The following is a 20,791-nucleotide window of genomic DNA, read 5'->3' on the forward strand; positions in this document are numbered from 1 at the left end:
CCCCGGTTTCCCCAGAAGATACTCAGAGTAGTAAGAGGAAGGACATCTCTTTGATTCTGAGAACTTTCTACAACTCCGAAGAAAGCGATACTGAAGAGCAGTGGGTCTCGAACTTGAATGTGCGTAACAATTGGCTGCGGATCCCGTGTTCTTTCCCCAAGAAGTTTTCATTTGCTAGCTCTTGGCTGAAACCCAGGAATTCTGCATTTTCAACTCCCTCTCTGGAAGATTCTGCTACAGGCAGTGCATGGATTGCATTGACTTGGAGACTGGCGATCTGGTGATTACAGGACTACAACCTGTCTTAGTAAAGGTTGCTCCCCAAAAGATTCCTTCTAAGAAGAGGCTTTCCCCGTTGAATACTCCCGGATCATAACCATCTACCCACAAGGAATGGAAACTGAGGATGTAGAAGCTGGCAAGACCTCTGTTTGCGGGTGGCAAAGTCATCCCTGTCTTGGTACCACAATTCAACCCCATAGTTTTCATCAGGCCACCGGGAGCCTTGCACTCTCTCCCCGACCAAGGTATGAAGAAGCATTTCTCCCTGGATGGAGCAGACTCATGGTGTCCAGCATGGATGGGATCTCACTTCCACTTCTAGTCACCTTCTCTTTTTCATCTTTTCCAAAGCCTTAGAGCACTCTTCCCCTGCCCCTCCCACCTTCGCTTCTGAACTGTAATTTCAGCACTGCTGGAGAAAAGGCAGTCCAGGGTGGCTCCACCCCTGCCAGTGCCCTGCCTCAGTGGGCCCCTGCTTCCAGATCCTAGAGAGCTTCTGCTAGGATAAACAGGAATCCTGTATTTTCAATGCCTACCATTCTGATTTAGGGATCTGAGGAAGGCCCTTGTTTACTAAACCTTTCAGAGATCTTGTATCTCTAAACTAAACAGGAGGAAAAGGCGTTCTCCAAGAAAGAACCACATTCTCAGCTTTTCCAACTGTGGTGAGGTAAGGATTTGATCGCTGGGTATTTCCTGTATGTGAGACACTGTCCCAGACAGGCTGGATATGCTTCTTCTTCGCCACATAAAATGTCATGAGGAAGCTGGTTCAAAGAGACAAGCAGCTTGCCAAGGTCACACAGCCAGTATGTAAATCTGAAACTGGGACCTTAGGCCTCGAGCCTCTTGAGGACTCCACCTTGTCACCAGACCCGTGACCTGAAGAGAAAACGAGACGAAACCTGCATTCTCCCCACTGGCCTGGGTGAGAGCCCAGTGGGGTGTATAGGTTGGTTTCTCTCTCTCCCTGGCCCTGGGGAGAAGGAAGAGCCTGACAGAATACATGTTCAATTATGCAAAACAGTTCAGGAATGGGGCAGCCTGGTTAATAGTTATCGTATGTCTCATGAATGAATTACCATTTTTAAAGGAATCAGAATAGCACAAAATACATTTAATACAAACTAGACTGAACATAAACGAGTCTTACTTGGATGGGCCACAGGCACTTAAGGACTCTGGGGTGTCTCAGGGACAAAATTATAAAGCTCAACGAGGACTGTGCAACATAGGAAAAAGTGGGGTCGTTTTAGCTTTTGGATTGTTTGAATTCTGAATTAGTGGGAGCCTGATTTTATTTTCTTTTTTTTTTTTTTTTTTTTAGACAGAACTTCTGGGAACCCAATGCTAAGGTCTGCTGTTGGGCAAAGGAAGGAACTGGCTTTGTGGAAAGACAGTAGGGTTATCTTAAGGGCAAAGGAGGGGGTGAGGTAGATGCCAGGGCTGGGACCCAGACGAAAGTGGGGTGCTCCCTTCCTTCCTCACATGTCTCCTCAGAGTGGAGCTGCAGCCCCCACTTCCATATTCCTGTGCCTGCCAGGCAGACACCTGGATGAATGACAGCTGGGTTTCAACACCATTCCATCCAGATGCTGGGAGCAGTGGCAGAGGCAGCCGGGAGGGGTACATGCCAGGCCCCTCTCTCCCCTGCTCCCACCTTGGATCCTCCTTAGCCAGTTTCCTTTGTGGCTTCTGCAGCCACAGCTGTGACCAACAGCAGGTAGCTAGCCCCCTTCCCCAGGGCAAGAGTCAGGGCTGCAATTTGAACATTTTAACCAAATGGTTTCAAACACTTTCCGTCCCACAAGCCAGTGTTTCCTGCTCCATGCTGTCACAAATGATTTGGTGCACAAGCTAATTCCCGCTGGGCGAGCCCAGGGTGGCAGTCCCCTCCCCTACCCTTTGCTGTGATGCTTTCCTGTTCAGAATTCTCAAAGGTCCCCATCACCCGGTGGGAAGCTAAGCCGCTCAGCCCCTGCCCCAACTCTTCACAGTTTATTTGCCCAAAGCCAGTTCCCCCTGAGTCCAACTAGGTCCTCTCTCCCCCAGCCCTTCTCTTGCCAGCTCTGTATTGGTTGGTTAGCTTCTGGCTTGGTGCCCACTCTCCCCGCAGTGAATCCAACCCTTGTTGGAGGCGGTGATGTGTAGGGTTTCAGGACTACTCCTGTGTTCCTGGTGGACAAAAAGGGCTGTGCTGGCGGCTGAAGGAAGAAATAGGTTGTATGTGTTTTTGTCCTTGCTGGGTCAACGGTGACGACGGACTGAGTCACTGGGGTCTGCAGTCCACCAGCTGCTGGGCAGTGTAGGATGGCCTGGCTAGGCCCCTGTCTCCCTCTTCAGGTATTAGTGCAGTGCTCAGAAGGGCCTGGGCCCCTCTGCTTCCCAAACCTCCTGTCACAGCCCATCAGCTGACTTCTTGCGCTGGGGCAGTAGGGCATTCAGCAGGGCGGTTGAGTGGAAAGCTGCGATGGTCACAATATCATGACCCCTGCCTTTTCTCACTGCGGTGCTGACAACAGCTCCCTAGAACAACTGAGATGCTTCCTGCTCCTCCCAGAGCATCCTGCAACCATCTGGCACAGGCGGGAAGCCACAGAGCAGGTCTAAGTCCAAGGGCTTGGTTCTGGACCAACTCAGGGCCCACAGAATCTGAGTTGGCCACGAGCCTGGTCTGGGTTCAGGTTCCACCTCCCCCATGCTGTCTCCCCAAACCCATCCCATCACCATCTCCAAGCAGCTGCAAGTAACATTCGCTTTCACAGGCTCCGTTCCTTAAAACGAAACTGGTCCCTTTTGGTAGAAACCAGCCCAAGTCAGTGTCCTTGCTCAGCAGCTCCACTGCATAAGAGGCCCACAAGCATGCAACACGTATTAGTTCATGCATCAAGGAAACACTGCTCATGCCCCAGGGGGGCTGCGCTCTAGGGTCATACCTCCTGGGAAGCAGCAAGCTTGCCCTGGGAGGGTACCATGCCAAAAACAGCTTCATATAACCAGGGTGATCCAAATGTCACCACCCACCAGGGAGAGTGGCAACAATGGTATTCCAGTGAGTCAGTTTTTGCCTTTTTTCCGAGGTGGGGGTGTGGGCATAAAGGGTCTAACAGCTTGATCTTCCTTCCCACAGGGAGAAGGCTGGGAGAGGCAGGAGAGCCAGGAGGGGGCTGTCACTCAACAGCTGCTAATTTCTATTCATTAAAACTTTACAAGATGAGCTAAGACGAGGTGACGCCCATGTGTGGGCTTTGGGTGGGAGGGGTGGGGAGAGAGTCAGGCATCTCCAGGTCTGCTGCAGGGTGTGGTGCTGTGGGTGCTGTAAACCTTGCACTCTGAGCCTCGAGATCTATGCCAGAGGAGAAGATGACATTGCAGGGCAGAGGAAGAGCTGAGCAAAAGGCCCCTTAATTGCTGATGGCCACTGACGCATCAACTCACACCTGGGGGTCAGTTCCAGCCCTTTCCCAGGCCCAGCCTCTCAGGGCTGTGGGCAAAAGCTCTGCACGTATGCTGCTAGGCCCATACAGTAAATATTACGCTCATGTGGTCTGCCTTGGGTCATACAGAGGAGTGGTTAAGGGTGAGTTGAAGAGTCTTCATTCAGATCCTGGCAACATCACTTTCCAGCTCTGTAACCTTGGCAAATGACTTAACCCGCCTGAACCTCACCTTCTTTTCCTAGAAAATGGGCTGGTGATCGGATCTTTGTTTTGGTGTTAGTGTGAGGATTAAGTGAATAAAATATGGCAAGTATCTTAGGGGGGTGGTCCCTGGCCCAGGGTAAGGGCTTGCTAAGTGGGAGTTGTGACTTCACGTCACCAGCGAGTTCGTCATTGGGCTCAGAACGACCGACCAGCTCAGCCAGCCTCCGCTCTCTGAGGGAGCCAGGAGGCTCTGCGAGGCCAGGCTCGCTGGAGAGGAATGCAGGAGGGGCCCAAGTGGTGGCGGGTGGGCTGGGAGCACGTTAGTTCACACCGAGTGGCACACGCCATGCTCTGCACTCCGTGCCGAGTACCACCTACTGCACTAGTCGCTCTCGGGCCGGTACAGGTACCGCATCATCAGGCTGTCCACCTCCTTCTTGCGCTTCTTCTCCTCCTTCCGGGACTGCCGGCGCCCCTGCCCGGCCTCCTCGTCCTCCGCAGCTGGGCCCTTCTTCACGCTCGAGCGGCTGTGGCCTGAGATGGTAGAGCCGCTGGAAGAGGAGGAGGAGGAGGACTCCGTTCTCTTCCTTCTCGATTTGGACTTCTTCTTGCTCTTCCGAGAGCGCCCCTTCTTCCTCTGCCTGTGCTCCGAGGAATCTTCGGAGCTGGAGCTGGAGCTGGAGCTGGAGCTACTCCTCTTCTTGCTCCGGCTCTTGCGGCTGCCGCGGGACCGAGACACGTCTGCGGCCGAGGCGGAGCGGCGAATGCTGGTGGCTCGCTCCGGCGGGTCCAGCTGGGCGCTGCGGGTGCTCTGGATGCTCTTCCGGTCATCCTCCTCGGAGTCCAGCTCCAGGCTGCTCCGGTGGAACGGGGCGGGTTTGTAGCTCAGGACCTCGTTGATGGCGGCCTCCAGGTCTGGGTCCAGGTAGGAGCGGCGGCTGACCGGGCGGGCGCCGGAGCCCAGAGGCTCCTCCGGGGTGGAGGAGGCGGAGGCGCGAGGCCGGGGTGGCACCGACAGACTGCGGGCCAGAGACGACGGGTGGCTGTACTGCGAGTGCGCCTCGCTCAAGGCCACGCTGGCTCCATCGTCCCAGTCGTCCAGGCAGCTCCGGCCCAGGGACAGGCGGGAATCAGGGCTCTCCCGGCCGAGGAGCGAGGCCCGGCCCAAGGAAGGGCTCAGGGTCATCGATAGGCTGTCGAGCCGGGAGGCGCTGCGGCGGGAACTGGGGGAGCCTGACAGCGAGAAGCTCCAGGAGGAGCGCACCCCGTCCTCGCCGCCGGAGCCGCGCCGGGTGGCCGAGGAGGCCCGGCTGACCGGCGCTGAGACGGCCGAGGCCCGGTCCAAGTCTGAGCCCCAGCGCTTCTCCAGCCGGCTTGTGCGGCCCCCGACGCCGCCGGAGAGGACCGAGCCGCCCTCGTCTGGCTCCTCGGACTTTCTGGCCGAGCCCGGCTCCTCCTTGGGGCCCCCGCGGGCCTTCCGGGGCGGCCTCTCCGGGGAGGCCGGCCGCTCGCTCAGGGTGGTCAAGAGCGAATCCTCGTCCCCGGTGCCCCCGATGGAGTCCTTCAGGGTGAGCCGCTTTCGGTAGCTCAGCGAGCTGAGCACCGAGGTCGGCCTCTCCTCCACCCCCTTGCCCTCCTTCCCCGCGGTGCTGAGGGCGGTTCTGGCATGGATAGATTCGGGGGCAGCAGAGAGAGAGAGAATGAGAGAGAGAGACACAGGCATTAAACCCAGAGAATAAAGACACGGGGGAGGGAGGAGGAGGAGGAGGAAGGAGGAGAGCTCGGCAGCGGCTCTGGCAAAGTGGCACTGAGCACGTCGGAGGAAATGAAGCAAAATAATTTGCGTCAGTGAAAATAGCTTCACGGAGAATGTCATGTAAATTAGACTATTGTTCTATTTCATCACTTTTCCCCCTCTAAAACGTTTAGTTCAATTTATTTCATTGTCAACTACCTGGAGCCTGGTGCCACGCTGCGGTGAACGGCAGTGGGGCGGGGAAGGAGGCATTTTCTGCAATAACAAAATGTTGTTTGGCCGAATACATTAAACCAATTAGAGGGGGGCCGGCTGGGGGCTTGTGGTGAGGGGCTGGGCTTGGCAAGGGGCCTCAGGGGCATTAGAGAAGGAATGTGGTTGTGGCTTAGTTGCTAAGTTGTGTCCCCGGACTCTCTGCCACCCCCTGGACTGTAGCCCGCCAGGCTCCTCTGTCCATGGGATTTCCCAGTTAACAATACTGGAGTGGGTTGCCAATTCCTTCTCCAGGGGATCTTCCCAACCCAGGGATCGAACCTGCATCTCCTGCATTGGAAGGTGGATTCTTTACCACTGAGTCACCTGGGAAGCCCTTGAGGGAAGAGAGGGATTACTCTTTCTACTCAGCACACCAGCTGTCTCTCAGAGGGGCTGGAACAGTGTGTCCTGGGGGATGAGGATGGCTCTGAGTCTGGAGGGGGAAGTCAGCAGAGAAGTGGTGGCAGGGGACCCATGCTGGCCAAGATCGGAGTCCCAGATTTCTGGGGTAGCTGCCTGTGCCATCAGAAGACTGTGACTGGCCTGGACAACAGGGGAGCCAGTTTCTGCAGAGGATGGGTGTTAGCAGAAAGCATAGTGGAGGCCAAGTGAAAAGACCAGAGGAAGAAGAGAACGGGCAGAGAATGAAGTGTGTCTGTAGCTGTGATGGGGAGTCAAGGGGAACCGAGGCCTCTTCTGCTACTATTCCTACCAAGACCTCAGAGGTCTAAAGCTGGCCCTGTCCAGGGTTGTGGGATCCGGAGTCCCCCTGTGCCCTATTTCAGTCTTGATTCCAAGAACACAAACCATCAGGAAGTTCGATCAACATTTGTTGAATGAATGAGTGAGGATGAAGTTAAACCTACACCAAACCAAAGCCCTGAGCCTGGTAAAGAAAAACATTCCTAAAAAACTAAAAAAAAAAGAAAAAAGAAAAACATTCCTTAGGCAAAATAATGGTGACGCAGACCCTGAAGAAAAAACCTGGCCTCCTGTGCATATCCTCTGTGCCCAGGCCCCTCCAGGCAAGAAAGAGACGCAGGTGGTGTGAGGCACACCCTTTGGGATCAAGGCACTGCTCATCCTTCCCTGGGGCACGAGGTGGCCTTTGCTCCCAGCGAAGGCCACGTGCTTACCTGGAACTCTTCAAGCTGCCATCGTCAGAAGCTGCCTTGGAAGGCCCCTTGTTTTTAGACAGCCATGACTTGACACCGTCGACCCGGTCCTCCAGCTCCGAGTCCACGTCTGAGTCCCCTTCGCTGTGGGATGAGGAGCAGAAAGGTAGGCAAGGCTGGGAAGAGGTGATGACCCGCGGTCCAGGAGGGAGCACTAAGTGGCAGCAGGTTTGTCTCAGCGGGGGGTGGGATGCAGGGCAGCATGCGCATCAGTGAGTCAGGGAGAACAAGAGAGGTTAGACCAGAGCACATCTTTCACAAGGCCCCTGCCCCGCTCAGCAGGCCACACTGTGTGACAGCCACCAAGAAGACCCTGGGGAGCATGGAGGCACCTCCACCCCACTTTCTGGGACAAACTGCTGTTCAGCCGACTGAGAACGACAGGGAGACCGTCTGTTCATCAGTTATAGCTAAATGGCTCTTGGTTAAAAAGTGGAGTCAGGGGCCCTTCACCTCCTCCCTGAGGCCTGTTCTGCTGTTCTTGTCTGCCTGTTCCCCCAAATGTGGCTATGGCTACTCCCACTTTCCATGACTTCACTGCGAGAGAGGGGTTGGTGGCGATGGGACGGAGAAGAGAAGGGCTTTATTATGACTTAAGTGAACTTGAACTTGGAGTCTCCTGGGCTTATGGCAATGCCAACCTGGGCACTACAGACCGTACCCCAGATCCATCCTGAAGCTCCCCTTGGCCTTTAAGAAACAGAGAAAGGACAGGGCAGGGCAGCAGCATTTTCCGAGGGGCTGGTCACAGCTCCAAGATTCAAGCTGCACCAGGAGATTGGGGTGGGGGGTGCCCAGGAGTCCCCGGCAAAGGCTCTGTCTCTCCTAGCTCCTCTTCCTCCCTCAGGAAGCCTGTGGCTCTTGCTCCCCAAAGGCTTTTACTGGCCAAGCTGACCTAAGCCCTCTCGATAGCCCACAGGAGTCAAATTCTGATGCTGAAATCATGGAGATTTCTTCGCAAAGCAGCAAGGGCTTGGAGACAGCTTCTGAGTGAGAATGCTTCTAGAATTCTGCAAAATGTCTGCTCACCATGTTCCCTGCTATGGATATGCTAGGATTTCTCCTTGATATAAATTTCCTTTCATCTGTGTCAACAGGAGCAGCCCCGTTCCTGAATTATGTTCTTGAATAAATAGTCACACAGGCATGTACACACACACACACACACACGCACAGAGAAGAAACCACACCACCAGACACTGTTCTGGGGACTGTGAGACAGCAGGACTCGTGGGGAGGGGAATAAAGAGGCGTATTTTATGGGCTTCTGTCAAATACAGAATTATAACAAAGACGAGGCTGGCTGATGCCCCGGGTAAACAGGAGTTTAGTAGACAACCCCGAAACCGTTAATGCAAGCCCTGTGCCCGTCCGAGCCCGGCAGATTTACTGTGGTGCACGGGCCCCATGGAACGCCAATACCTCCTGATTTATACACCCGTGCAAAAAACCTCCTTCTCCAGCTTCAGAGCCTGTAATTTATCACCGCCGTTCATAACCATATTGATTGCCTTTAGAAAGGAGGTGCTGTATGCATCGCAAAATCTATGTCTACATGTTAAAAGTGTTTCTGTATAAATCTCCCTTAATACTGTGCTGTTTACTGCTTTCATTAAGGTTATGGCAATAACAACTGTATCTCTAAGTAAATCGAAACATTATTTTTCGCCCGCCTTAGCACGCGCGCTCAATAACTTGGAGCTTGGGCACAGAGCTGCCGAGGGAAAGACCCACACCACCCCTCTACCATTAGCAGGAACCGGGCTGGGACTGCAGCCGCCCGTGTGCCTGCATGAGTGCACACTGGTGTGTGTGCACGCGGATGTCTGCAGGAGTTTAGAACGCGAACTGAAATGTGCATTTTATCAGGCCTCGAAGCTCCAACAGCCCAAGGATGGCAGGGCTGGAACACACAGGGGACAGACAGTTACGGGCCCAGAATACGAATTTGCCTCCTTACATTCAGAGCAGCGAATGAGTTGAGAAGCTGGCCTGCCTGCCCTTGCCTTCTCTTTAGTTTCAAGCCTACAGAGGATGTTTGGCTTCTTTTCCTTAAATAATCAGGCCCGTAAACAAACTCCAGGGCCAGGCCAGCTCAGGGGGCAGTTGAAATTTTAAATGGTCGGAATTAAACTTCGCGTCAACTACAATTTATGTCCAGGCTCATGTGCTATTAGTTAACTGGGAGCCGAATCGCGGGGGAACAAACAAACGGAGACAGAACGGCTGGGGATATTAATTGTGTGTGACAACCGGGCTCCAGCGGCCCTCTATCACTGTTACACACTATTACATTTATCATTAGCTCTCACGGAGTCCTTTGCTCTGCCGCCAGCCCATCCTGGCCAGAGGAGGAGGTCTGCCAGCAAGAGAGAGGGGAGGGGTGGAAACCCAAGGCCGCCCTGGAATAACAACCTCCGAAGACCAGCCCTGTTGAATCTGACGGAGGATCACTTCCATCTAGTCCTCCTGAAGGCGCAAGCGTCTGCACCTACTGTTCGGCTCCCACCCAGAAAGAAGGAAACGGAGAGGGGGTGGGGCTACTGGGCTCCCCCCACCTGACTGACAGCTCCGGCACCAATGCCTGAGGCCTCCTGCCCGAAGAGCCCACGGCGGGTACAGTAAACAGCTGGCTGTGTACCCTCCCCCTGCCACACAGAGCCTGCCCCGCCATCATCCACGGTTGCTTGCTTTCTCCCAATAAGTAACTGTTAGATGCCCCTCTCCTTCTACCCCATCTGCCAAAAGTAGGGGGCGGACCTTTCAAAATGAAACACACACACTTTCAGGCAGGTCAGGCTCCAAAGGAGCCCACGGATGGGGAGAAATCCAACCCAGATCTTCCCCCGCAAGAGAAAGAGGCCGGAAAGTGGCCCCTTGGTTTCTGAGGGAGGCGAGGCCGAAACCCAGGAAGGCAGACGGTGGGGACCACCTGCTGAGACACAGCTCTCCTTTCTGATGGAGCCCCCATCCTGCCGACCAAGGATGTGGGGGCCAGGAGCCTCCCAGGCGGAGAAGCCTCCCAGGTGGAGCACCCTCATGGCCTGCCCTCTGCTGCCCTGCCTCCCCCAGGACAGAGTAGCCCGGTTAGCGTGAGAGACTAGCTGGAGGAGTGGAGGTCACTGTGTGTCCACATGCCACGTGCAGCGCAGCGGGAGCCCGGGGTTAGGGGTGGTTAGACACCAGGCGAGGAGAGGCAGAGAGCGCGTGCGCTCCAGTCCTCACGGTTTATTCTTTCTTTTCTGATACTTTGTCACCATGTCCTGCAAACTGGAAACAGAAAGAAAAGGGTGGGCAAGGGGGCCTAAAGAACCCAGAAAAGTCAACGGGCAAACCAGGGCGGACCCTTCAGCGGAGGACCCTCTCCTTCTTCGGCAAGACAAGGCTCTGGCTGGCTAAGACCAGGAGGTAGGACAGTGCTGTACTCAGAGGGAGGTTGCCTAGGGTACCATTTCCCTGCCCCAAAGGAGCAGGCTCCCTGGACAGCCCAGGAGCAGGATGGAGTCCCAGCCTGCACGTGGGATGGGGGCAAATCCCAGGGCAAGCGGGGTCTGCCCAGGGCAGCCTTAGGAGCTTCTCCAGGGCCTGACTCACCTCTACCGCTGGTCTGCCTGCCTCGTGACTGCCTCCTCAGCCTAAGGCCACAAATCTCTCTCCTAAACCTTTCCCCGGGTGGGTTTTATGAGAGAAAATCTCTGGTACTGTAACAAGGTACCATGGCCCTTAAATCTCTGCTCTCCCCAGAGTGGGGCAGGCGCCATCAGAAATGTAGCTAAACGGGGGAATAACTCATCTTGAACAGGCAGAGCTGGAGAGCCAGGTCCTGGGAAGCCTGGGGAGGGGTATGGGGAGGACGTGGGGAAGGCTTCTCATGTGGGCACCACCTGTCCCAGCCCTCAGCTGCCGTCGGATGGAGGTCCGTGCTGGGGTCTGGCAGTGAGGGGAGGATGGGCAGGCGGCTCAGTGGCGGGGAGACCCAGGTTGCAGTTGTTCTACCTGGTCTGGAGGTGGTCAAGAGGGCCTCCGAGCCGGCCACAGTTGCCACAGAGGCCCCTCACCTGTTGATGAGGTCCTCGTTCTCATCACTCTCCATCTCGTCCTCAATGGCGGCCTGCAGGTCCCCGATGCGCTTGAACGCTAGTTTCAGATCAGCCTGCAGGCTCTGGTTAGCAGCTTCCAGACTCTCCAGATCCATCTCCTAGAAGGGAGAGGGGGCAGTCCAGTCCACAGGAGGGCTGGCGTCTCATCCAGCTGCCCCCAAAAAGGCCAGCTTCACATCTCTCCGGGCCAGCAGCAGCTCTGTGGGTGCTGCAGAGAACCTGCAGAGCTTTCTCTGCCCTGGTGTGGCTGGGCTGTGGGGGCCCGGCCTCGCCTGAGGCAGAGCTGGTGCCACCCTCCTTAGCCCCTGGCCTGCCCTCAGGCTTGGTGGACTGTCTATCCTCTTGGCACGTTCTCATCCCTCCAGTTCTCTAAACCATCTTTGCAGCCCACCTCCACAAGCCCAGGGTGGGGAGGTGTGTGTTTAGTAGCCTCTCAGAGGGCTGCCAACCTGCAGCCTTGTGGGTGGGGGGCATTACCAGTTCATGCTTCTTGCGGCTCGCCTCGGCCTCCTTCCTGGCGAGCTCACCCATCTCCTCCTTGGTGTCCCGGAGCTGCCGCTGCAGCCTCTTGTTTTGCTCCTTCTCCCTGTTCTCAGCCGCCGCGCGCTGATCCCGTTCCTCAGTCAGCTTCTCCATGTTGTCCTTGAGCCGGCTGGCCAGGCTCTGGACAGGGAGGTGGGAAGAGAGATCCATCAGCAGGGCAGAGAGCAGGGTGTGGCAGAGCTCCGGACTCAGGTGGGCAAGCACTTAAGCCCCAGGGGGTGGCTCCCGTTGCCTTTCTATAAAAGGGGGAGAATAACATCTATTCCCCAGGGGGCTTTTAAGGCTCGAATAAGGTAAGCTATCTAACAGCACTCTGGAAGATGAAAGGTGCTACGTCATTATCACCACCATCACCTAGGTTGGAAAAGGGCTCTGTCTCGAGTCCATACTGACGCCATGTGTGGGGCCTCCCCAGGCAGCAGGGCTTCCCCCAGAGACCCTAAACCCAGAAGCTCTAAAAGCGAGAGCCTGTGCTCAGAGGCAAATGACTTTACTGAGAATTCTGGATTAGGAGGAGACTAAACAGTCATCACATGCCAAACACAAAGCCATCCCTCTAAACCTGATGAATCTCTCTTTCCCCAGAAACTTGAACACATTTCCCCTCCCAGGCCATAGGACACTGAGCAGAAAATGAACTGGAGATGGGGGCAATGTGAGGGAAGCACCCTGCCTCTGGTCCTAATCTTGGACTGGCCATGGGGGCTCTGCTCTCAACCCCTAGCCTCTATGTCTTGAAAATAATAAGAGTGCTAGGCTACATCTCTAAGGGCCATAGGTGTTTAACATTCTGTGCATCTAAACCATAATACTGCCTGTCTGAGCTGAAGGCAAAATGAGAGAGCTGAGGAAAGGGACTGGGACCCTTGAGAAAAGGAGGCAAGTGCTGCAGTCTGTTCCACATCCACCAGCCCACCGGCCTCCTCTGCCCTGTAATAGCTTTGGGGCCTGAGGCAACCTACTTAACCCTTTCTGTGTGTACACTGTGGACCAAAATATTACCAAGGCAGAGCCCGGACTATTACTAAGCCTCCTCTAATTCTCCCTAGCTCTCTGGAGAACTGTGACCTTGTCTTAGGAGGTTCAGCCACATTTTCTTCTAGGTCAAGGGTACTAATGCCCTCCGATGCCTGCTGCCAGCCCCATGGTCACCTGGTTCCATCCCCATCCTCTTTCCTGCTCCACTGACTCAGGAGTAAGGGGGAAAGAGGCAGGGATGCTCAGCACCCACACCATGTGCACACTTCTCATGGAGACCAGTCAGCGCTCAGATGATGTCTGCACACTTGAGAGATCATTGCTGGCCTCTTTCTTCCTACCTGCTCTGTTGGAAAGAAAGGCGCTGGAGCATGCAGGCTTCAGGAGAGTGGAACCGAAAGGATTAAATGTGGAGGATGGAGATTATGGTTAGGAGGAAGGAGGGATGGAAAGAGAAGACGGGGGTGAACAGAAAAAGGAGAAGGGTTAGAGGGAAGAGAATGAAAAGTAGAGAGAGAAGACAAAGGGGATGGGGAGAAAGGAAGAAATAGCTCAGGGAAGTGAGGAAGGGAATGAGATGGGGGGAGAAAACAGACTCAGAGGGAGAGGGAAGAAAATGGGGCAAAAATGGAGGGAAGTGAAGAGGGAAGGAGAAAAGCAGAGATAGCAGGCGTGGGGAAAATTGATGGAAAAGGGGAATGAGAAAGGGAAAGAGAAAGAGAAAGAGCAAGCGGTGAGATGAGAGGACAGACTCCAGCCCTTGAAGAAGTGGCGCTATCCGCTGCATATTTATGACCCTGCCAGAGAGCAGAGAGGGAACCGACGGGGGGGGGGGGGGGAGCACACGGTGGAGGAAAATATGAAGACGAAAAGCTAAGCTGCTGTGGTCCCCTGGCAGAAAGCATGCACGGAAACAGAATGTAAAGCAGGCAGGCTCCGCGGTGCCCAGAGAGCAGGCCGGGTGGGTGGGGGAGAAGGCACCCGCCCTGTCAGCTGGCCTGGCAGCTTGGCAGGGGCCTCGGAGGAGCAGCCTCAGGCCTCCCCGGCCCTGCTGAGCATGCGTGGCTCCAGCCGGGGCCACTCGCCCCTTCCCTACTGCAGAAGAGATGGGGGAAGTGTGTGCCCACCTCCAGCCGCTTTACTTGGGTCCTTTCAAACTCCAGGCGTGTCTCCAGCTCCCGGATCTTAGCTTCCTGCCTGCTCACCAAGGACTTGTCCACCATGGACTGCTCCAGGAACTCCACTTGGCTCTGGAGGGCTTGTAGCTGGGGGGCGGGGGCAGGAAAGGAAGAAAGAACTGAGCCTGGAAAGGGAAGGGGCAGGTTCTATACCCCCTTCCCTGCAAGATCACCATGGTGACCAGAAGGCTGGACAGGGAGCTGGAAGGATGGGTCCCTGAGACAGGGGCACCCCCGACCTGACCCCGTGGTGGCAAAGATTTTGCCCTTTGGAGAAAAAGGAGAGAACTAAGGACCAGAGAGGGAACAGAAATGCATAATGAGGCAGTTGAAGCCAAAAACATCTGCTATGGTGACATGGCTCCAAGCCTAGGCCTTTGCAGTCACTGACGCTGACTGATGGCAGAGAGAAGCGCATGTGAATCTGTGAGCTTGGGAGCTCATCCCCACAAACAGGAACCCTGGTCCCCTCTCTTTACCAAGGGAAAAACTGGTCCCCACCTTCTCCTGCAGCTCTTGCTTCTCTTTGTTGGCTTCTTCTAGCTGAGCTTGGAGATCATTCATCTGAGCCAGGTCCCGGGAGGCCTGGGAAAGGAGAGAGTGCCGAAGCAGGATTTCCCATGAGCACCAAATTCCAGCCCGCTCTGCCCCACTTGGAGGCCCAGGGCACGCAGGTACCATGACAGGGGCCTACAAGGAGGACCAGGGGACGGTGCCCGTGCGGGGTGTGGCGGGGCACTCCCAGGCAGGGTACCTGAGCCACGGCCGCCTTGTGCTTCTTCATCAGCTCATTCATATCCTCCTGATCCTCCTCCAGCCGGTTCTGGATCTCATTTTTCTCACGCTGAAGGCGGCTCAGCTGCTCCTCCAGCTGGACAGAGGCAAAGACAGACCAAGAGCATCAGGCCTGGCGTGACTAATGGCTCTGGGTGGGAAGACTGAACCTCCCTTGGCCACCACCAGTGGGAAGAGCTAATGATGTGGCCAGGCCGACCTGCTGGAGGGGGTGCCAGGACCAGTGGTGCTCAGGGAGCTGCCTGTCCTGCCCTGCTCTGGGCCTGGGAGCTGAGTGGAAGGACTGTCTCTGCAGCTTAGGCAGTGTGTGTGTATGTATGTGCGTGCGCTAAGTCACTTCAGTCATGTCCAAGTCTTTGCAAGTCTATGGACTGTAGTCCACCAGGCTCCTCTGTCCATGGGATTCTCCAGGCAAGAATACTAGAGCCATGCCCTCCTCCAGGGGATCTTCCCAACCTAGGGATGGAACCCATGTCTCTCATATCTCCAGGATTAGCAGGCAGGTTCTTTACAAATAGTGCCACCTGTGAAGCCCAGCTCAGGCAGACCCTGGGCTAAATGACAGCTGCTTCCCCACAGCTCTTAGGAAGCTAATGAGAAGGCAGAAAAAGTCTACCCAGAACCAAACGATCCATCGTCTAGCACTAGCGGCTAGGCCTTAACCTCTGCGCACTCTGCCCTCTCCAGGCCCCAGGGAAGGACCCCTCAAATCTGTGAAGCTCTCCTGGCCTGGACTGTTGTTCTCCCCCGGGAATGCCTGCTCCCTGACCATCCAGTCCCCACGGCCAGTCCACTCCTGTGGGGAGGAGAAGAGACAGCCAACAGCAGCTTCAGGAAATGAATGAATCTATTAGCCAGTAATTCCAAACCAAAATGACTGCGTTGGCTCCTTCTCTGCCCCCATCCATCTTGTTACCGGGCTGCGGGGAGCTGGGGATGCCTCCGCCAAGAAATTTATTAACTTGGATTTAAATAAAATGGTAATTTTATAACAGCCTTTTTTAACACAATTAAGGAATTTGAATTACTCACCTGAAAACTGCTGAGGAGCACAAATGTCACAGGGATAAATCAAGCCCAGGAGACTGGCATCTCTCTGCAGCTGGGGGACTAGCTGGGGGGCCAGGGAGCCCAGAGCCAAGCCCAGCCTCCTCCCCTGCCCCGTTCCCTGCCCAAGGAGGTATACCAGTGGCCGCATCCCAGTAATGAGCTCTCGGTCGATGGATGGGCCGTGGGAGAGGTGGGGAATTAAACGGGAGGCATTAAATAAGAGCTCTAATTAGCTGCCGCTTGGGCTTGTCAGTGGGGCTGGCCGGGGGCAGGGGAGGGAAACGGAGTCATCCCGTCCTCTTATCGGTGCTTCTGCTAATCTCTAGGTACCTGTTTACATCCCTCAGCCACATTAGCTGCTTTATTTATGGTGTGGGGCCTGTGGCCAAGTTCCCACAGGCAGGTGGTTAAACAGGGAGATGGGCCCTTGCTGGCTTCCTCCTCCATCTCGCCACCCCCTCCCAGGCCTCTAAGTGGGGAGAGGCAGAGGAGTGGAGGCCTACTCTCCCTGCAGAAAGTCCTGGGCTGGGGAAGGGGCCTTGTTTGGCATAAAAGAAGCCACTGTCACGGCTCCATTGTCCCGCAGCCGCCCGAGTCCGGCTCTGCACACCCCGCGTCCTTACCAAGCCCGGCTCTGCACACCCCGTGTCCTTACCGCTGTCTTGGCCTTGGCGATGTCATCGATCTGCAAGTGCAGGTCTTCGATCTCCACCTCCATTGCTTTCCGCGCTTTCACGGCCGCTGCACAAGTGAACTCTGACTCCTCCAACTGAACACAGAGCCAACCCCACCCCCGCCCCAGGGAGGGATGTCAGCCACTCCCCAGGGACAGGAGGGCTGTGCAGGGGGCTCCCGGGGGAGAGGGAACCCGGCGCTCTCCTCCTTCTCCTCTGTTCACTTCAGACCTCGGGGCTGTGATGCGTTTTGAGTGCACTACTTCTCCACCCATGACAGGGTGGCAGGTGTGGGGCCGTCCACACCACTCTGGGCTTGACCATCATGCGTACAGCACACGCTGACCCTCAGGAGTCCAGCTTCTCCCCGCTTCCCTGTCACCTTCCTTCCCAAGGACTCAAGAACCACTGGCAGGGGCAAGAGGGAGAGGGAAATGATGACGTCCTGTCTGCCGATACCTGGTTCTTCAGCTGGGCGATCTCCCTCTTGCTGGGTGCGTTGTTCTTCAGGTGATCCAGCATGATCTGGGCGTCTGCCAGCAGGGCCTTGGTGCGCTTCAGGTCTTTCCGGAGCCGCTTCTCTGACTCAAAGTCCCGCTGGTTCACCTGGGTGGACGCCAGGAGCTAGGGCTCTGGGCTCCGCCATGGGGCCTCCGCTTGTCTTCCCCGAGCCCCCTCCTTGCCCTGCCCTCATTCTCAGAGATGAGGGCTGGGATCACACCAGCCGAGGTGAGAAAGCCCAGTGTGCCCTGGGTGGTGATCACCCTCCTGCAGGTGATGGCAAGGCCCTACAGAGCCAGCACCCTCCTGTTCCTGGCTCTCCCCATCACAGCCAGTGGTCTCTGCTCACCTGGTCACTGAGTGTGGCCAGCTTGCCCTCCAGCTCCCGCTTCTCCCGCAGCACCTTCTGCTTGTCCTCGTACTCTTCCTCAAGCTGTACTTCCATTTGCTTTAACTGCAAATAGGGGCCCATGGGTCCCTTCAGAGTCAGGTACCAGCCAGCCCCTTCCCTGCTGGACCCCTCCCCGCCGCGCCCCTGGGAGAATAGTGCGGCAGGGGCTGAGGATGGATGACCTGGAGGGGCAGACCCTGAACTCAAAGTTCCCAGGGTTTCAGAGCAGCCTTGGAGGAAGGGGAGGGACGGCAGGCCACGAGCAGCGGCGCAGGGCCAGGTGGGAGCTCTTGTTCCAGAGCCTTTGCGCTTGCAGTTTGGCACAGAAAGCAGGGGGTGTTAGCTCCCCAAGGGCCTGGGCCTCTCTATGAACCCTCAGGGCAGCACACATTCTGGCCAACGCCAGGATCCCAAGCAGAGCTTCCCAGCCCTGAATAGCAATGGAATATAGTGAGGGACCGGGAAGCCTGGCGTGCTGCAGTCCATGGGGTCGCAAAGAAAACAGAAACGCCCTTACTTTAGATTTGTTTTCTAATTGAAATATAGTCAGTCTGCAGTGTTGTGCCAATCTCTGCTGTACAGCAAAGTGATTTCGTTATGCACATAAAGACTTTCTTTTTAAAAAATGTTCTTATCTATTATGGTTTATCATAGGATATTGAATATAGCTCCCTGTGCTACAGGGTAAGACCTTAGTGTTTATCCATCCTATATATAATAGTTTATATCTGAAAAAGTTCTTACTATAAAGCAGTGACGAGGGAACCAGCGTTTCTACTGGACGGGTCAGAGCCAACTGGTTTACCTTCTTCTGACATGACTGCCGGGCCTCCTCCACCTCCTCATCCCTATTCTCCATCTCCTTGGAATGGGTCTGCCTCATCCGCTCCATCTCCATCTCAAGTCGCAGCTTGGCCTGGAGGTGGGTGGGAGTAAGGGCTGGGTTTCTTCCCCAGCAGCACCCCGACCCCTCCCCACCACACCCCGATCAGCCGCTATCCCCAGGCTCGGGAGCAGGGAACATCTCTGCCAGCAGTTCCCTGTGCTGCCACCTTGCTCTGGTGGCAGCTGGCTTCTCCAGAGAAACTGAACTCCTTTACTAGAGTCCTGGCACAGGCCCAGGGAAGGCTGCTGGGCGCAGGGGCAATCCTGCCGCTTTTCCACTTGGCCTCAGGGCTCTAGCTGCCTGAACTGACACGGTGGCTCAGTGGCAGGCTGGACGGGCTCAAGGCCTTCCAGCTGCCCTGCCTCCCGAGCCCCTCACCAGTGGAGCTCAGTTAAGATCTGTTCTCATGGAAAGTGCCGTGAAAAAGCTTAATTATCTTCACACTGTGGCTGGCACAGATCAGGTGCCCCCTTAGTACTTTGTGAATAAGAGAAAGGATGACCGATTGGATTCAGGATCTCGTCCTCCTCTGCCTCACACCCCAGGGCTGCAGAGAGGACGGTGCTGCCTCCCTTGGCCCAGCCCTCAGCACCTGCTCCAGCATCTGGATGGTCCCTGCCTGCTCGTCCAGCTCTTCCTCCTGATCCTTGACCTTGGCCTCCAGGTCTCGGAGCTGTTTCTTGACCTTGGCCAGAGAGGCTTCATCCTTGGACTCTTGGGAAGAAATGTCCTGGAGCTCGGCCTCCAGTGACACAACCTTCTGGGTGAATCCCGCGATGTCCATGTCTTTTTCCTGGAGGGAAAGAGAAGATGAGGCTGGTCCTGGGCGAGCCCGAGCCTCGGGTGGGGGAGGTACAGACAGCAGGCAGCTCCTCGCACCTCCATCTGCTGCTTCAGGCTGAAGGCCTCGGCGAGGAGCATGTCCTTCTCCCGCTGTAGTTTCTCCCGCTGCAGCTTCTCTCGCTGGGCCTCCTCGTGCGCCTGTGAGAGCTCGCTGTCGAACCTGCCAGGGAGCGTGGCCATGGCGGCTCCATCAGATGAAGGAAGAGTCCGGGCCTCCAGCACCCGGAGGCTGCCAGGAAGTGGTGCCACAGACCCAGACAGGGTGCAAGACGGGAGGACTCATGCAGCCTGAGCTTGGGGCCAGCGCAGAGGGGTTAAGGTCAGGCCACCAGAACCCTGCTGAGCAACCTGGTCTGGGCTTGAGGGGTGGGGGAGCATTTCATCAAGAGGGCCTAAGAGGGACCCACAGACTGCTTCCAGGGAAGAAGTGGACAGACTCTCCTCTGGCGTTAAGTCTCAGCCTTTTCTCTTTCAACAGATCAAAGGATAGGAAGACGGACTAGGGTGAAGGCAGAAGGGGTGTCAGAAGGGGTGGAAATGAACATCCTGCCTCATCTCATTCACTTTCTACAGCTCTAGATGGGCCACCTCTGGGCCCCAGCTTCTACCCAGGCCTACCTGTCCCAGCAGCACCCCATCACCCCAGGACACCCCACCCCAGGCTGGAGACCCCATCCCCCTGTGCCCAGTTGGCAGCATGCTTCAACGGGAATGCAGGCCACAGCCGGGGTGGGGGGCTCCTCCTTTGTTCCTCCACTTCCCAGCCTTCTATCTCCTGCCCAGTGACTCCAAACAAGTAGCAAATTGCTGAAATTCCTCTTAACACCTTCCTGGAATAGCTAATCGGGTTTCTGTCCCTGTCGAAAACTGACAAGCTCACTCCCATCCCAACCTCACGTCAAGGAAAAAAAAAAGTAAGAAAACTCCAGGCCCACTGAAACTTAATAAGTTACCCAGCGGGGAGTGCAGCAAGATAGTAACTAGGTCGAGCTAGCACTGTCATGGGGTGCTCCGAGGGGGGCCTCTAAGGGTGCCTGCCTCTAGGTAAAAGGGAGGGTGGGGGTACAGATAAGAACCAGGGGAGCAGAGAGTCAGAGCACCAAAAGGGAGGAATATAGGGCTTTCCTAGTGCCTCTCACTTGGCAATGAGCCCAGGAGGCTGAGGGTAACCCTGGGTCACTGGAGGGACCCAGCCCTGCCCTCCTCACCCCCAGGGCCATGGGGCTGTCCCTTCACAAAAGCAACCGGTGCCTCTGCTGAGAATCCATCCTCTGCAGAGGGGAACCAGGTGCCCACCCCATTCCCTGGAGCTTCCTGCTGTTCCCAGGATGTGGCGGTTCCTCCCTGTTCCTAATAAAGGCGTCCCATTCCCATTCTGGCCCGGGAAATTAATTTAGATTGGCTTTTCTCCGACGAGGGCTGTCCCCCGCAACCCTGCCACTTCGGGGCATTATCATAATGAGATGGAAGTGGCAGGTAGTTGAATGACATTAGCCAGGAGTCTGTGTTTGTGTAGCTGAGGCAACAGGGGCGGGGGTGGGGGTGGGGCACGGGAATGGGGAGCCGGGTGTTGGGGGATGCAAGGGGCAGGACCACCGTGGAGTGGTTCCTGCATGGGGGCTGGCTGACACCCATCCTTCCAGAGCCCAGGCAGGGTAACAGCACACAGTGGGGGGTGAGGGAGGCAACATCTGAGAGCAGAGCCCTGAGCAGGCCGTCAGGAACGCTGTGGTCTACATG

The 20,791-nt window shown here is 56.0% G+C and overlaps 1 protein-coding gene across 13 annotated transcripts in view; it reads right to left on the reverse strand.

The window, feature by feature from the left end:
- The window catches only part of MYO18A (myosin XVIIIA), a 101,622-nt gene that overhangs the window by 1,898 nt on the left and 78,933 nt on the right, over positions 1-20,791 (reverse strand). For 7 of the 13 annotated variants that reach the window (XM_069602970.1, XM_069602974.1, XM_069602971.1 and 4 more), the window contains 14 exons: positions 19,088-19,211; positions 18,801-19,001; positions 18,128-18,238; positions 17,281-17,385; positions 16,890-17,036; positions 16,412-16,525; positions 14,666-14,782; positions 14,413-14,496; positions 13,861-13,998; positions 11,690-11,875; positions 11,171-11,310; positions 10,338-10,382; positions 7,074-7,196; positions 4,305-5,587 (listed from right to left, as the gene is read on the reverse strand). In XM_069602970.1, coding sequence (XP_069459071.1) covers positions 4,309-5,587; positions 7,074-7,196; positions 10,338-10,382; positions 11,171-11,310; positions 11,690-11,875; positions 13,861-13,998; positions 14,413-14,496; positions 14,666-14,782; positions 16,412-16,525; positions 16,890-17,036; positions 17,281-17,385; positions 18,128-18,238; positions 18,801-19,001; positions 19,088-19,211 — 2,914 coding nt within the window. In that variant the 3' untranslated portion in view covers positions 4,305-4,308. Of the gene's footprint in view, positions 1-4,300; positions 5,588-7,073; positions 7,197-10,337; positions 10,383-11,170; positions 11,311-11,689; positions 11,876-13,860; positions 13,999-14,412; positions 14,497-14,665; positions 14,783-16,411; positions 16,526-16,889; positions 17,037-17,280; positions 17,386-18,127; positions 18,239-18,800; positions 19,002-19,087; positions 19,212-20,791 lie in introns of all 13 variants that reach the window. The other 6 variants (XM_069602979.1, XM_069602982.1, XM_069602980.1 and 3 more) reach the window with 4 other exon arrangements.

This window comes from Ovis canadensis, chromosome 11 (genome assembly GCF_042477335.2).
Source record: "Ovis canadensis isolate MfBH-ARS-UI-01 breed Bighorn chromosome 11, ARS-UI_OviCan_v2, whole genome shotgun sequence".
NCBI classification, from domain to species: domain Eukaryota; kingdom Metazoa; phylum Chordata; class Mammalia; order Artiodactyla; family Bovidae; genus Ovis; species Ovis canadensis.